At 35.9% G+C, this 15,527-nt stretch overlaps 1 protein-coding gene across 1 annotated transcript in view; it reads right to left on the bottom strand.

Moving 5' to 3' along the window:
• Window positions 1-14,229, bottom strand: part of TTN (titin) — a 244,207-nt gene extending 229,978 nt beyond the window's left edge. Inside the window, exons 1-11 of the mRNA XM_017834916.1 lie at window positions 14,016-14,229; window positions 11,970-12,073; window positions 7,683-7,886; window positions 6,695-6,982; window positions 5,853-5,941; window positions 5,515-5,756; window positions 3,530-3,815; window positions 3,141-3,293; window positions 2,543-2,662; window positions 1,386-1,523; window positions 436-573 (exon numbers count right to left, since the gene is read on the bottom strand). Of these exons, the coding sequence (XP_017690405.1) occupies window positions 436-573; window positions 1,386-1,523; window positions 2,543-2,662; window positions 3,141-3,293; window positions 3,530-3,815; window positions 5,515-5,756; window positions 5,853-5,941; window positions 6,695-6,982; window positions 7,683-7,886; window positions 11,970-12,060 (1,749 nt within the window). The 5' untranslated portion in view covers window positions 12,061-12,073; window positions 14,016-14,229. The remainder of the gene's footprint in view (window positions 1-435; window positions 574-1,385; window positions 1,524-2,542; window positions 2,663-3,140; window positions 3,294-3,529; window positions 3,816-5,514; window positions 5,757-5,852; window positions 5,942-6,694; window positions 6,983-7,682; window positions 7,887-11,969; window positions 12,074-14,015) is intronic.
• Between the last annotated feature and the right edge of the window lie 1,298 nt (window positions 14,230-15,527).

Here is a 15,527-nt window from a genome sequence, read left to right as displayed (position 1 = left end):
ATTTGAACAAGGAGAAAACATTTTAGAATGGTAACAGGGAAGGAGAAATAAGTGGTTAGATCCTTGTGCATTGCACACATCTCTGTATTATATGTATACTGGGAAGTATACATATAAGTATTGTTACACCTTGGCACTTATTTGAATAAAAGTAATTATTTAAAAAAAAAAGTTAAAATGCATTTCAGGAATCAGTCAGTCCATTCCAAAAGTCAGTCAGAAAATAATTATAAGCATCCTATTAAGGAAAACAGAAGAGGAAGATAGAGGTGAAATAATTTAGTCTAATTAGCAATAGGTCTAAAAGTTTGTCAGTTGAATAATCGTAAAAAAAAAGTGAGCTTGAAAAGTATAGTTAGTATTTTTTGAGGAAAACATGAGGTTTGTAAAGAAGAAAGGATAAAAACCAGTTATGGTTATAATAGTGCTATTCACCTTTTCATGTGTTATGGTGATTTGTTCTTGTTTGGTAGCAATTCTTTCTTTACTTTTCGATATTGTGACCGGTGGTCTAGGTTTATCAGTGGTAATTACTACCTTAGGTACAGAAGGTTTCATATCTTCCTTTCTTATCTATTTTTTATGGTAAAGAAAAATAATAGTAATCAATTATGCCTGTTGTCAAAATCACACAGCTTTTTGGGAATGCAGGATAAGGTTTCAGAATGTATATCAATAAGATATAAACATCACTTCAGAATTGGAATAATTCCTTTATAACCAAGTTATAGCCCATCTTATATGCTAGCTGAGAGAAGTGCATTCAAAGCCATTAACATAGTGCATTCATCTGCACTGTGAATTAGAGAAGAATCTTCCCACTTCCTAGTTAATTGTGATGTATCATTGCTATGTTTTGTAGAAAATGTTTGAATAAAAATTATTATTACTGACTTAACATTTATTCCCATTAGTAGATAGAACTATTTCATCAGTTACTCCAGCAAACAGTGGTTCCGCGATATGGTCTAACAGATGCATTCAGTCCTCACACAAATATGAACTTCATTAAATCAAACTTCACTAAATAGCATGTCATGAAAGATAACCTTTACAATTTATATTCAGAAATCTACCTTCAGAGAAAAAAGAAGTCATTAAGTACACAGATGAAAATCTGTGTACCCTGGCAATAAAAACCATAATGCCCAAAGGATCAGAAGGGCAGCTGCACTCCTCTGTAGACAGAGCTGCTACGAGGTCAGTGGAACTGACCTGCAGTTCTGGCCTTATCTCTGGAATAACTTGCTTTATAAAGTTTTTATTTTGTAACCTTCTTTTCATAAAGAAGGACAGCAAAGTTACACAGCACATGTGATGAAGAATGATGTTTTTTAAACTTATTAGAGTATCTCAATGAACTAAAGATTGTAACATTTATTTACCTTTTCATGAGCTACGTGCACCTGCTCATGTGTGGTAGATATTTCTTCTCTAGCTCTTGATATTCTTTCTTGTTCTCTGGCTCTGTCTGTGGCAATTATTACTGTGGGTACCGGAGTTTTCTCTGGTTCTTTTCTCACCTGGACATTTACAAATAAAGAAGTTTAAATGATACATTATTTTAAAATATAAGGTATGTGATTTTCAATGCATTTGGAAAAAAGGATATTAAAAAAGGAAGGAAGAATGTCAAACTATATTTTGAAATCATCTGGTCTGGAGACAACAATAACAACATAAACAGACTTTGTATAAAAGATTTAACATAAAAATAATAAAACATTCCACAAATGCTTGCTTTGATATTGAAAGCAGTAATAAAAATTTTTAAAAATGGCTCAGAGAAAAACTGTCCTGCATTATAATCAGTTTGAGAAAGTGTAGGATATTAAAACCAAGTTTTAGGTAACTTTGACAAGAATTCAGATGCCAAATTCAGGTGTAATGCTCAGGTGAATTTCTGTTTCTCAGTGTTTTAAAGATAGGTTACACTTTCTTCCTTACACATTTCAACTACATTGTAAATGTAATCTTCTCTATAAAAGCCAGTCTTTCATTAAATCATATTTTTCTGATAAAATACATGCTAAAATAATCTGAATTCAAATCATTCATTGGTATTTTCAAATTTGATTTTAATGCAGAATGAGTTTTTCCTCCTTTTTCTGACCCACTGTGCTGCCAACAAACAAAGCAGGCTACAAATGGCAAGCTTAGAGACAAAATCAGAAAAAAAAAGCATAACCAAATTTAAGAACTATTTCCTACATGTCAATTCTTTAAGTGATTATGAATACTAGCTAGTAAATTACCGTACAATATATGAAAAAGAGAGTTTTTCTAAATTAATGTTTTGCGAGTTTATCTATCACATTCTTAGATATTAATAGTGGAAGTGAAATAAAAAAGGAAAGACAGTTACCATCAAGGAGAGACAGGAAAATAATAGCAATGCAAACTGGGAGAGGGAACATATATAAAAGAGAAAAATAGCATAATGGTATATCATTTGTCTTGCTCATAGGCTTGTCTTGTGTATGAGATATTAGATTTTTGAACAAGGTAGGGTATAACAATCACTGGTAACATCTGTATTCACCTTTTCATGAGAGATGTGCCTTTGTTCTTGTGAAGTGACAATTCCTTCTCTAGTTCTTGATATCACTGTTTGTTTTGTGGATTTATCACTGGTAACTACTACCGTTGCCTCCTTTTTCATCTGAATTTTTATAGCAACAAACAAAAAACCCAAGCCTTAAAATTCACTTTAACAAATTGACCATCAAAATAAGAGGAGAAGGAAAAATAAGAGAGGAATGCAAGTGAAGGAAAAATACTAAGGGAGAATTATTTTATTCCTAGGGGGGAAATTATAAATGAGATATTAGAGAAAAAACTTCATCATTGTAAGAATAATGTTAGCAATGAAAAGGAAGAATACAGGGTCACTTTCATAGAAGGAATTCTTAACCTTAAAAACAGTTTAAGAATAATTAGTTCAATCCTGCTATGATGGAATGCAATGGGTAAGTGAACCACGAGCATTCGTTTACATCTAGCTTCTCTATATGAGTACGCATGCTTTTGCAGTGCACTGGGTAATATCTGGTTAATTCCTCACAGTCAGTCATGCCTTGTTTGCATGTTGGATGAAGGAATAAAAGGGAAATCAGAGAATGTCTGTGCTCTATTTCTACCTGCTCCTGAACAGGTTGAACGTGGACTGCAGTCATTGCTGTCCTTTTAGCAGTTTGCTCTACAACACCTGGAGCTGGTTCTCTCACCATGGCTTGATCCACAGCAGCAACAACCGTAGCAACAGCTGCTGTTTTTTCACTGTCCTTTCTCACCTATATTAGTCACATCAAAAAACATTTTTTCATGTTTTGCATACATTCAGAAGAAGCACAAAACAAGTACAGAGACACATGTTGCAAAGAAGCATTTCTGTATTTGCAGCAGAACTCAACAGCAGATACACAGGTTTTTACACACAGCCTCTCAGATGCCATTTAGCAGAACTATTCAGCAGTAGTGAGACCCCACATAAAGCAAACCCAATGTTTTTTCCAGTAATAGACTTTACCTCTCTAGCACCAGTCACCACCTCGCCAGCAGTAGCACCAGTTACGGTAACTTGTTCTTGGACCCCATATGTCCCCTCCCATCTCTCTTCAGTTATTTGGGTTGTGCTTGTAGATACTCTTGTTTCCTTCATCTGGGCTTCCATGGTTGCAGCATATCCTTCCTGCTTCCAAGGAGGAAGGACTTCAGCCCCAACTGTTGTCACTACATATGGTTTACGGATTGGAGATGGAGACTTCACTGGTCTGATAGGGGAGGTGGAGATCCTTCCAGCAGGAGAAACCGACCTATTGAAAAAAATCAGAGTATTGATATAATTAATCCAGTGTCATACAATGACAACTGTATAAAAAGACTTTGGCCTGAACTTGATTTCACTCCATAATTAGGAGTGAATTCAGTAATATATAGTTTGATTTTAAAAAATTTTTGAGGTGTTTGACTTGTAAATTACACTAACCTATGTGCCTAACAATATGCTTAATATGTGTGGTTTTGTCATACTCATAACTGTAAAATGTCTTTGTAGTATCCTAGTTTCCAGAAAGAAATAAGAGCAAGTGGTAAAGGAAATTTCACTCAAGCACATATATTTAAAATATAAAAATTCATCATGACTTTCCATTTGCTCTATCCTAACTCTCCTAATAGGAATAATATAAAAGGTTTACATGCTGTAAGTATTACATATTACATTCGTAGTCCAGTCTCTGTAGAGAGACAAAATGGTTAATGTAACCAAACTGTGGCAAACACGTAGAAAAACAACTGTATCTACTACTGTACCACATCTCATTTCCATGTGACATCCATACATGTACTCATACTCCAGACAAGCTTCTGATCAGTGCCTATCTTTTTCCCCATACTTACATTTACAAATCTCAACCACAATAACTGTTAGCCATTTGGAAAGTGCTAGTTTCCAAATTTTGAAAAGTTCAATCCTAATCCTAGCAGACAGTTTTAAAGCATTTTCCAAAATACTTTAATAGGCTTTCTAACTTAGAATTTCTCGGAGTGGAATTTTTTTGTGCTGTATTTCCCAGAGAACGTTAACAAATAGCATCACTAGGGGGCAGCATCATCATTTAACTTTTTAGATATATTTTCTAATGTGTTGTGTTGTCTAAAAGTGGTCTGACTAGCAAGGGAGTACAAACTTCTAGTTCCATATGCTCTCTAGATGGCACTATTTAATCCCTTTTCTGTGTTTGCAGTTTGCTAGTTATTGCTAGTTACTATCAATCTGTTTTTTCCTGTCCTTTCAAGTTATTCTCAGTGGGGCAAAATTCACCAGCGTGCATAGCTCTGACAACTTAAATGGGGCTCTTCTGGGCACTCAGCTTGGAGATATTCCTTCCATGATGAAGCTGCTTCAGGATACTGCAACTGCAGGATTTCCAAAGCAATCTTCTCTTTACCTGCCTCTCGGCACAGATGTCATGGGGTCTCTGAGACCACGAGCCCTGCTCTTCAAACCACTCACTTTCCCTCTCAAGAGCTCTACACAGCAGAGATAAACTTCATTTTTCAATAACCACCTTTAGCTTGCCTACCTTCAAAACATTATTTCTACAGTCATTACCAGTACACACATGGAACATGTGTTCACATTTTTTCCATATCCTTTAATTATGTTTGTCACTCATCAATGTCATTGCTCTTTTCTCTGCTCATTTAAAATAATCAAGGGCCAACTGCCATGCTGTTTTCTTCCCTTTCATCATGATCTTGGATCTTTGAGTGCTACTTTGTCTCCATACAAGGCAATCAAAAGGGATTTTCTTTCACACTGGACAGAAAGTGTACATAGGAGGCACAGACTTCTGGTAGTAGTGGCAAGCATAGCACATTATAACTAGCCACCAAAATAAACTCAGTAAGTAATAAGTGCCATTTTATACCATGCTCTCATGCTACAGCATTACTTCTATATGTGAAAGTGATTCAAAAAAATATTGTTTGAAACAATGGTAGTTTTACCTTACTGGAGAGGGTGTTGGTGCTCTGACATGTCTTACAGGTGATGGTGATTGTCTAACAGGTGATGGTGATTGCTGTCGTGCCATTTGTGCTTTTGCAGGAGTTGTTGGGGTTGGTGATTTTGATGTAGGTCTAGGAGGCATTCGTGGAGGTGCTTTGTGTGGGAGCTGTTGGGCGGCTGCACCTTCTATAATCATTTCAACACTTGTAAGTGATCTGGCATCAAAGTGGGCTTCAGTCTTCTACAATGAAAAACAAGAGAAAAATACTAGGGTGAGATACTGTAGAAGTAATCATCCACATTTTAGCCTTACCTGCTTTGTTTTTGGAAATTATACCTTTTCAATTCTGGCTTGTCTTGTTTGTGAAATCTGAGCAGTCGAAACAATTGTCTTTGTCTTTTTAGCAGGAACGGCTTCTTCCTCGCCTTTTGGGAGAGAAAACGTGGTCAGGAGAATTTCATATGCCAACAATCAATAAACAGTTGCAGAAATGAATGAAAGGTCAATTCCAACTATATAAAAAATTATATAAACAACAGAAAAGTAACTAAGCAACTATCTGTTTTTTCTGCAATATCTATAGACAGATGATTGTGAAAATAGTTGAAACAATATTACCGCACTACTAAGTCATTAGAAAAAAACCCCAGAAAACCAAACCAGAACACATTTATTGTTGATTCTTCATCAGTCCTAGATCTGAAATGATTACAGAGTGTGGAAGCCTGAATGAGGTGAAATCCAAGGAAGAGTACTCTGGGTAGCATGACTCAGCTACAATTCTCTGTCTAAGAACTGTCTTCATCCTCGCCTCCCTCATTTACAACACCTTGTACAGTTATGCAGTCTAATATATTTATTCTATCAAAGCCAGCTATCAAATACAAAACGAGAACAATGCAAAATATCCCACACTTTTATCTATCTGTGGTATCTTGCATTTAAAGAAGACCCATTCTGGAGAAAAGGTACTTTTAAATCTCAGAAAGAAACCTTTGGCAAATTTCATCAAAGACGCTGCTTTTTTTCACAGCAAGTTAATAACTCCTTAGAAAGAAGTTATAAATTAACTTATTGATATCACATCGATGAAGTATCACATCGATGAAGTGCTGCGTATTGAACCACTGCAATGAATGGTCTCCTATTTTCATGGCTTGCAACTTCAATTCTGTTACCTTGAATTAGCAGTTCAGCTGTTGAAGTAGCACGTCCCATACTATTTGTGGCATTTACTGAATAGGTGCCGGAGTCTTCAGGGTATGCTTCTGCAATTATTAGGCTGTAAAGGTCTCCTTCTTGTAAAATTTTAAAATCGGGGGAGCTTTTGATTTCTACTCCATCCCGATAGAACTTCACCACAGGTGTAGGGATTCCAGTCACTCTTACATCAAGTCGAACTTGACTTCCCTGCCTTGCAGTCATGCTCTGTAGTCGTTGTGAGAAGTTTGGTGGTGCTGTTCCAGCTGCATTTTTATTGAAGAAGTAAATAGAAAAACAATAGTGTTTGTTAAAAAGAACTGTAAGGACTAGATATTTTCATTACTCGAAGTGCACAAGGTCTATTTCTCTTTCACATGCTACTGACAGATGATAGTAACTTCTGAAACATTCAAAACATTAGGAGTTGATTAACTTTTTTCTTGCATTTAAAATGACTGATATTTTTGATTATGCCCATAATTGCAAATGTTTCTAGAATTACTGATACACTGATTATAACCATAGGCATTAAGCAAAGTCTCTTGAATATGGCCCTTTATGTGAGTTATTCTGTTAAATATAATTTATTTCATTAAATATTATTAGGGTCTCCATCCTGAAGAACTTTATCCTTTCTTTTATGAGTAGTTTGAATATACCCAGTGTGACAGATCACGAGTGGAGGTATAGAGGGCTAAGCCAGAAGCTTGCAATTGTGAATAAGAGTTTACAAGATCAGGATTAAACTTTATACAGCTAAAGTATAAAGGACACCATTAGACATTCCTGGTGAGAACATATGCTGAATTCTAGACTGCTTTAGGAAAAGGAGAGTGGTTTGCTATATTTTGCTGACCATATATTTCAAATCTGAACTTTTTTCATTATCTGTGAGTCTTCTGCTGTCACTCTCTTTCTCACGTTGCTAGCAGACAGAGGAGCATTTCTTTAGCTGCATTATACCTGTGACAAGCAGCTCAGCAGTACTAGTTGCTTGCCCAGATCCATTGGTGGCTTGTACGGTGTATCTTCCACTGTTTGCTTCTGTCACGGTAGGGATCACCAGTTTAGCGCGGCCATCACTAAACGAGATCTGCACACCGGGCAGAGTTTCAGCAGAGAGAACCTGGCCATCCCGATACCAGTTCACCTCAGGAACTGGGAAACCTAAAGAAAAAGGAAGACAAACGGAGACTAAGATGCTATGAAATGCCAGATATAAAAAAATTACCATAATATGCACTTGTGTATTCATGGTTATAGTGGAGCATAATGGCATAGGCACTGATATATGGTTATATGTCCAGTGACACAGTGGCAAAAGAATTGTAGAAAGGTCTTTAAAATGCACAGAGCAATAGGGCAGCTCCACAAGCTCCTGCATTTAGGAAATCACTTGAATAATGAGGGGACTGTAGTGTTTGGCAATCCTGTTCAGGAATAAAAGTTCATCATAATCATGAGGGGGATGGATTAAAGCACGTGAGGTATTTTTAAAATTTATTTGCTAGTATCTAAGAAGGACTGCTTATTGATAACAAATTTATCCTGTCCAATAATTTGGAGATAATGTAAAAATCAGTACTTCCAACCAAGTTAAGTATTTTTCTAACACTATATGGTTTTAGAAAAATGAAGTGACAGAAAAAGTGACTGCTGTAGACATTAAAATCAGGTGCTATCCAAGTTTTGGGGTTTTTGATTCCTTTTTCTCAAATTTTTTGAGTTTGATGACAGCAGTCACCTGGAACCTGCTGATCTTTTCAAATATATTGATCTTGTTCAAATATATTATTCTTTTGTTATCAGGGTCATGAGGAAGACTTTTCTGGTCAGAAAAAACTAACGGTGATTTTAGATTCCCAGTGGAAATTCTTTTCACAGTTTTCTACTCAGCCAAATTTATTGAGCAACTGAAATCCATTTGATGAATAAACAAAATTTTTATATGAGCCATGTAAGCAGAACAGCTAATTTAAGGAGCTAGTTCCAGCTCAAAGTCCTTTTTGTAGTCCTAGAACACCATTTCTTCAAAAATTAAAATTCCTGCAAATTCACTTCATGTATTTCTCCACTCAACCCAAATCACCAACTGAACTGCACTGGGGCTCAGGAATGAAATCCAAGACTGTATTTACAATTTTCCCAGTTCTATTCTGTGGTTTGGAAAACCCCAGGGCCACAGAATTCTGCTTCCTTTCTAGTGTATCCCTCCTATAAACCAAGTAAATCATTAGGGATTTTAATGTGCCAGGAAAATGACTTAAAACCAACTCTCACACACAGAGAGTGTGGACAGTTTTAGAGAGGATTAGAAACCAAAAGCTAAAAGTACTTCTAAGCATTATTAATTTCACAGATGGAAGTTATCAAACAGCCCTGATGGGAACGTATAATTCAATTTTGTACTACTAGTGTAGGACGACTTGGGTATTATCACCATAAACACTGAATATTCAGCAGATCCCAGTTATTCCATTCAGATCTATGTGTCTTCAACATTTTGTGAAAATTAGTTTAAAAATATTTTAAGGTAGGCAACCAAAAACATGTCCTCTATAGAGAATTTCTTGTAACATCAAAATGTTTTATTTTCTTGGGGCAGCATTATATGATGATTAGCAAACATGGGAGTTTATGTGGGATGTTGAAAAAGTCTGCATTCTAGAAATGGAATATATTTTGATGCCTCAAACTGCTATATCCAAGGGATCCAAAGTTAGAAGCCATTTTGAAAATCTAAGCCCAAATTTATAATTAAAAAAACTCAACTCCACAAATTTACTAGCACTCTGCTATCCCATGCCACCAAACTAGACACTAAAGGGTAAGATCTATCTCACATTATAGATATTTTTACCTAGTCTATACAGGGATTGGCTTCTACATGTGCCAAATGACACTATGATTTGACTATTAATTATTAGGACAATCTTTTTCATTTTGTTCATTTTTCATTCAATTGTCCTTGAGGTTTTTTGAGCTTTGATGCCAAAAAGAAGAAAATCAACCCAAAGTGCCTCAAATCCACTACTGAAGTAATTGAATTCAATGAGACTCTTCTGACAATGACGTGAGAGGAACTGCCAACTTGTGTTCAATCTATGTGCTGCTTTCAACAATAAGCAGAGTTTAAAGGTTGACTTGCACTGGGTAATACCTGAAAATATAAGTTCAAAGAAAGGTAAGCAGGGTACAGGTTTCTTTATGAAAAAAATCAAACCTGATCAGTGCTGTGGAGACATGAGGATGGGCACAGTTCTAATGCTGGCAGAACTTCTGACTTCCTTGTCTCGTGACCCCTCAGCCACTGCTGACCCAGCAGGACTCCCACTGCTCTGGCATTTACTGCTTTTAATCACAGGGTTTGTGCGTTCTGTGCTTTCTGAGATTTCTGTAACATGCTGGGTATTTTTGTCTGATATCAAACCTTTGTAATGTGGCACTTAATTTACAGCCTAATATAACAGTAAAATTCATTTGTTCTAGTTTACACACAGCAAAATTGCATCTCAGGTGGTTGCTAAGCTCTTCTGGATACCCTTAGAGTAACTGAACTCTTCACATTTGAATTGTAGCTCTGTATTAATACTTGACTTGTATATAAAAAGCCAGTGTTATCAGAGATAAAAAGAAATTCTTCATTTCAAATTCACAATATTTCATTATGGATAGGAAGGGCAGAATAAAGCTGTGTAGTCCTTTATGCAATTAGTTCAAGAAATAAAACTCTCCTGTTTGTAACGCCTTAGAAAAACTAAATGGCAAGCCACCGTTTCATCTTTCAACATTGGTGGATGCTTTTGGGGCAGGAAAGATATACCAGAATCTCACAATGTGAACAAAAGCTAACAAGAGATTGACTCACAAGATATTTGAAACTAACATCCAATATGGCATATTATTAGAAAAACTGATGTAGCTTCACTTAGTAAGAAATCAAGTTCCCCTCCCAAGTATTCCATGATATCACACAAATGAAAATAGCCAATATCATATATTGAGTCATATTAACATCCTATCTTGTTCTGATGATATATTTACATATTTGTAATAATTATAAGTATTGTAATCAACCATGGAAAAAACTTTTCACAGAAAATTTTCAGTGTACAGGCAAGAAGAGAAGATCGGGGCAATTAAGATCAAGGGCCAAAGAACAGAATATGGCATGAAAAAATATCATGGATGTAGACTACATGACATGTGGGCCAGTGTTATCCAAAGGGACCAGGGGATGAACCACAGTGGATTATAGATGTCAGAGATCTTTATAGTTGGACAGATCATGTGTTTGCACCTGTCACAGAGCATCTGAGTAGTATTTTATGGTATGTGGATCATCACATTGCTAATGCCTGTAAGACAATATAATTCCATCAGCAGAGAACACATGTCATTTCTCCTTAGTCACTGCCGAGGTCAGAGACACTCTTAGAACAGGGTGTTGGTTATCTGGTAACGTTATCTCAGGAGTTTGCATGGGGTTTTGCACAAGATAGGGTGTTTGAATACTATGTAGACTGGAGAAATGAAGTATCCTTTAAATTATATGGAATCTGACATCTTCAACTCACATCAACATCTTAAATTATATTAATCCAGCCTTGAGCTACCATCATGACCACCATACAAATCTATTATCTAGCATACTAGGGTTTTCTACCCTTTTCAGTCACCAGGTGGACCTAGATTTTGTGCTTTTAACCCCATTGCTAGAACTCTGGAATTAAGTAAACTTAAGGACACAGGAGGGAGAAATACAGCTTAGCTAGAGTAAGAGTAAGGCTTAGCACAAGGTCACTGAAGAGCTAGCACAAGCCTTGCCCTTTGCACCTTCACTCCTCATTCTGTCCAATCATCATTCAAACAAGATTATTCTCTCTATACCTGTATAAAGTTCCCTTATTAGCAGAGTATGTATCCTTATGTGTATATTTTAAAGGTATTTACCCCAGTTTTGCTGGTTCTGACATATATGAGAATTAGACACCAGTGGCATGGCAGGATGACTGCCTACTGCTTGGTCAGTAACTTTATGCAGTCTGTTTGTAGATATTTGACAGCACCTTACAGTGCTGATCAGTACTGTATAATATAGATATATATCCATATTTCAGTACTCATCTTTACCCATTCAGATCAGATTATGATCTATAGAAAGTGTTATCATTTTTTCTAAGCATAAACATTAGGAAAAAATAGTAATAAAAAAATAATAAATCTTGGAAGAATGAAGCAAAACCTTACCACTAATATGAGCCTCAAAGGTTGCGGCACTACCCTCCAGTGCCACAACACTTTGTAATGGCTGCGTAAATGTTGGTGCTTTTGTCGTCATCTTTACAGGCACTCTGCAAGCAAAAAAACCCATCATTAGAGATAAATAGTGACAATGTTATTATACGCGCTCCTTTCTTGCTAGATTTTAAGAGTATTTGTAATTATTTTCAGAACAATTTACTCTAGTAAGTTTTAAATCAGAATGACCTGGTGAAATGTGAAGAGTGTAGATTTTGACAAAGTTGTATGGCAAATTATTCTTAGAGAATGCTTGGCTGAGTTGGATGTGAAACCATTATTTTTAGTGGAGTTGTGCTTTGGCATTGCAAGTGTGCAGCAGAAGACAAAATTCTGCTTGACTCACTGCATGACCTTCTACAGGTCATCCAGCCTCTATTCATCTATTAACTTTTTTATCTGAAGAGAAAATAAGTTCCATGTATAATTTTTTAAAATGTTTTGTTGGTGCAAAGCATTTGCATTCTCCAATGAGAATATATCTAGGTCACTAAGCAGCAACTGAAAGAATGTGAAGGTCTTCAATGTATTTGGCTCATAATAATGATCAAAATGACAGAAGATAATTTTAAAAGCAGTCTGTAAGTAGTGAATAATTTCTTTTCACAGAAGCATATTGACATTAAAGATGCAGATAAAATTCTAGTCTTTCTTAGAGAGTATTTCAGTGGAATTTTGAATATGGGAAGACAGCAACCTTCGAAATGTGAGCTAGGATATAAGGTAGCCACTGACACTGATGGCTTGAACAACTGCAGAGCCATGTGAAATCTGAAAGTAAGTTTGCTTTCTCTTGCTATGCCAAAAGATCCTACTTTGAAATAGCACACTACACTAGAAAAGCTTCTGTGTCAGTGTTTTATATTTGCCTGAACATATTTATTTACTGATGTAAAATCGTGTGGTTATGAAAAATGTAGCTAGTATCTTTTTAATAGTACTATACATCTATTAAAGTCACAATGTTTCTCATAATAAAATTCCCCTGAGAGCAGATCAAGTCTTAACAAACAAGAGTTAACCCCACAATTTTTTCAAGCCAATCTTGCTCACATATTTACTTCAGTTTACTTTGGCTTTTGTGCCAGATTTTGTGACAACCCCAAGCTTAACTCAAAAATGAGAAAGCAAAGTTTCTTTCACTCTGAGCCAAATTTGTTTTACCTTTCATAGGGGTAAAAATTCTTCATTACATGAATGCCTTCATAGAAGTCAGGGCCTGATGCGTACATACAGTAAGTGCATAAGGGCAGAACTGGATAATGTATCGAGATTTTCAGCTCAAGTTATGACTATGTTTTGAAGCTCAGCTAAAATATATGGATACATTACGAAAGCTTGTATATATATGTAGTTTCCTTACTTCAGAATAGATCAGAAATAATTCAATTAAGTAAAACTGTCATTGAGTTCACACAAAGTTTATCTCTTTCATTGTCTAGGCAAATTCTGGTGATGAAGATCAGATCTTATAAGGCTTCTTGTATAATTAGAATTGAAAGTATGTGTCTGAAATGTCATGTTCCAGAAATAACCTTTACAGCTATGAATGACAGCAGACAAGTGTTCCAGAGCTGCCATGTAACTGATACCTTAGCAGTTGTTTCCCTTAAAAAGTCATCAGTGCTTAGCTGATACCATATGCATTTTATCAGAGCTATTCTGGGAGCTTCTCAGTTTATCTCTCAGTAGCATAACCTTGAACACTCCCAAGAGAAAGGAGTTTTTAAGTTAAGCACATGTTTCCATACACTTTTAAAACCTTAACTTATATAGTCTTTAACAATAAAATATACTGTAAAAAAAAAAGTTTTGCTGAGAGTTACCAAAGCTTACTCCAGTAATTTAAGATATAAACTTGACAGAGAATTTAAGTGCTCTGTCTATTCCTGAAACCTATACCCCCCCGTGACCAAATTTATAAAAAATATATTGTATCAGGATTATTAATGACCGATAAAACCTTTTTTACACCAGTAGAAACATGCTACTAACCTGATCTCTCAAAGTGCCTGCAAGAGTGGGCTAAGCCCAACGAAATCTTCTTGAACGACGTCCTTATCCCAAGTAAGATTTTTTTAGACAATCCCAGCATGAGAATTGTAGAGCCTCTAATCATAAAAAACAAAACTACACGGTCTTGACAGTGTAGTTTTGTTTTTTTTGCAATCCCTACACCCGAGGCGAGGCGGGGAATGCACGACTGCTCAGAAGTGCTAACATAGTTGTTTCACTTTATATACCCCAGCTCTGCTGACAGGTCTGCCTCATCATGTCAGTGCCAGTTCTGATTGGTTTCCTAAAAGAAAGTATCCTGTGAGAGTGGCTTCACTCTCTGTAACCATACACCACCTGTTGGTTTTGATTGACAATCCTAATTTTGGAGGCACAAAAGGGATTCAATAAGGAAACCTCAGCCGTTCCAAAGCTTTTGATTTATAATTCAATTTCATTTATAATGTGCAGTTTACAAGCCATTGCAAATTTCCTAAGTCACAATCTCAAGACAAAGAAAGTAATAAAGAAGCATTTTAGCAAAGCATATGAACAAGTCAGAAGTCATCATATCAGTGAGATTCAGCCTTACTTCCTTTCATTATAAAACACCCAAGAAGCCACCAAATGCATCTGTCAATCACCAGACTAAATAAGTATGCTGAGCTCAGATATGTGGCTGCAAACTATTAGAATACACTGTTTAAATTATTTTTCTTTGTAACTTTGAATTCTAAAATTGTATTTGGTAATGCATAGATTTGGCGTGGGGTTTTTTGTTTCCTTCACAAATTTTCTGTTGGATGGTCCAAGTAGTTAAGCTTAACACACAGTAGCATACAATGTGCAGAAATACAAATGTGAAAGTAAAATTACAGAAAAATACAGTAATTTCTAAAAAATCCTGGATTTTAAATCCGAAAAATACTGTAATTTCTAAAAAATCCTGGATTTTAAATCCGAAAAATACTGTAATGTCTAAAAAATCCTGGATTTTAAATCCAACAGCTTTGTCTAGACCTGTATAGCCTTGTGAAGGTGCCAGAGTTAGTCACCAATGGAATAGCACATCAGTTTGTGAACTTCCACTAGCCCAGCTTTGTCACTAATGTGCTAATTGTACTGTTGGAGTGGTTACTTCTGAAACAGGCATCAGTTAGAAGACTACTCTTGTTTATGGCTGGAATGGGAGGTGTTTTACCGCAACACCACATCTGCTTGTTTCCATTCCTGCCTTCTTATTCAAAAATCTTTTTCCTACTCTATGAAATGCAATATATGTAGTGCATATCTAGAAAGCTCTAGACTACTTATGTGCTTAAAATCAAGCATGTGCTTAGCTGGTTTGATAAGTGGAGGAATTCAGTCTGATGTTACTAAGTTCTACATTGAAAAGGATCTCCCTGAGGATACCTAGAGAAGTAAACACAGACTGGAGTTTTGTACTATCAGCTGCACTTGTGTTTGAAAACAACTTGAAGGAAACCTCTTAGCAGGAGATCCAGAAAATGC

This window comes from Lepidothrix coronata, unplaced genomic scaffold, assembly GCF_001604755.1.
Source record: "Lepidothrix coronata isolate B3197 unplaced genomic scaffold, Lepidothrix_coronata-1.0 Scaffold7, whole genome shotgun sequence".
Classification (NCBI taxonomy): Eukaryota; Metazoa; Chordata; class Aves; order Passeriformes; family Pipridae; genus Lepidothrix; species Lepidothrix coronata.
Note: the sequence above shows the minus strand (reverse complement) of the source record. Positions and strands in the feature narration are given on the sequence as shown.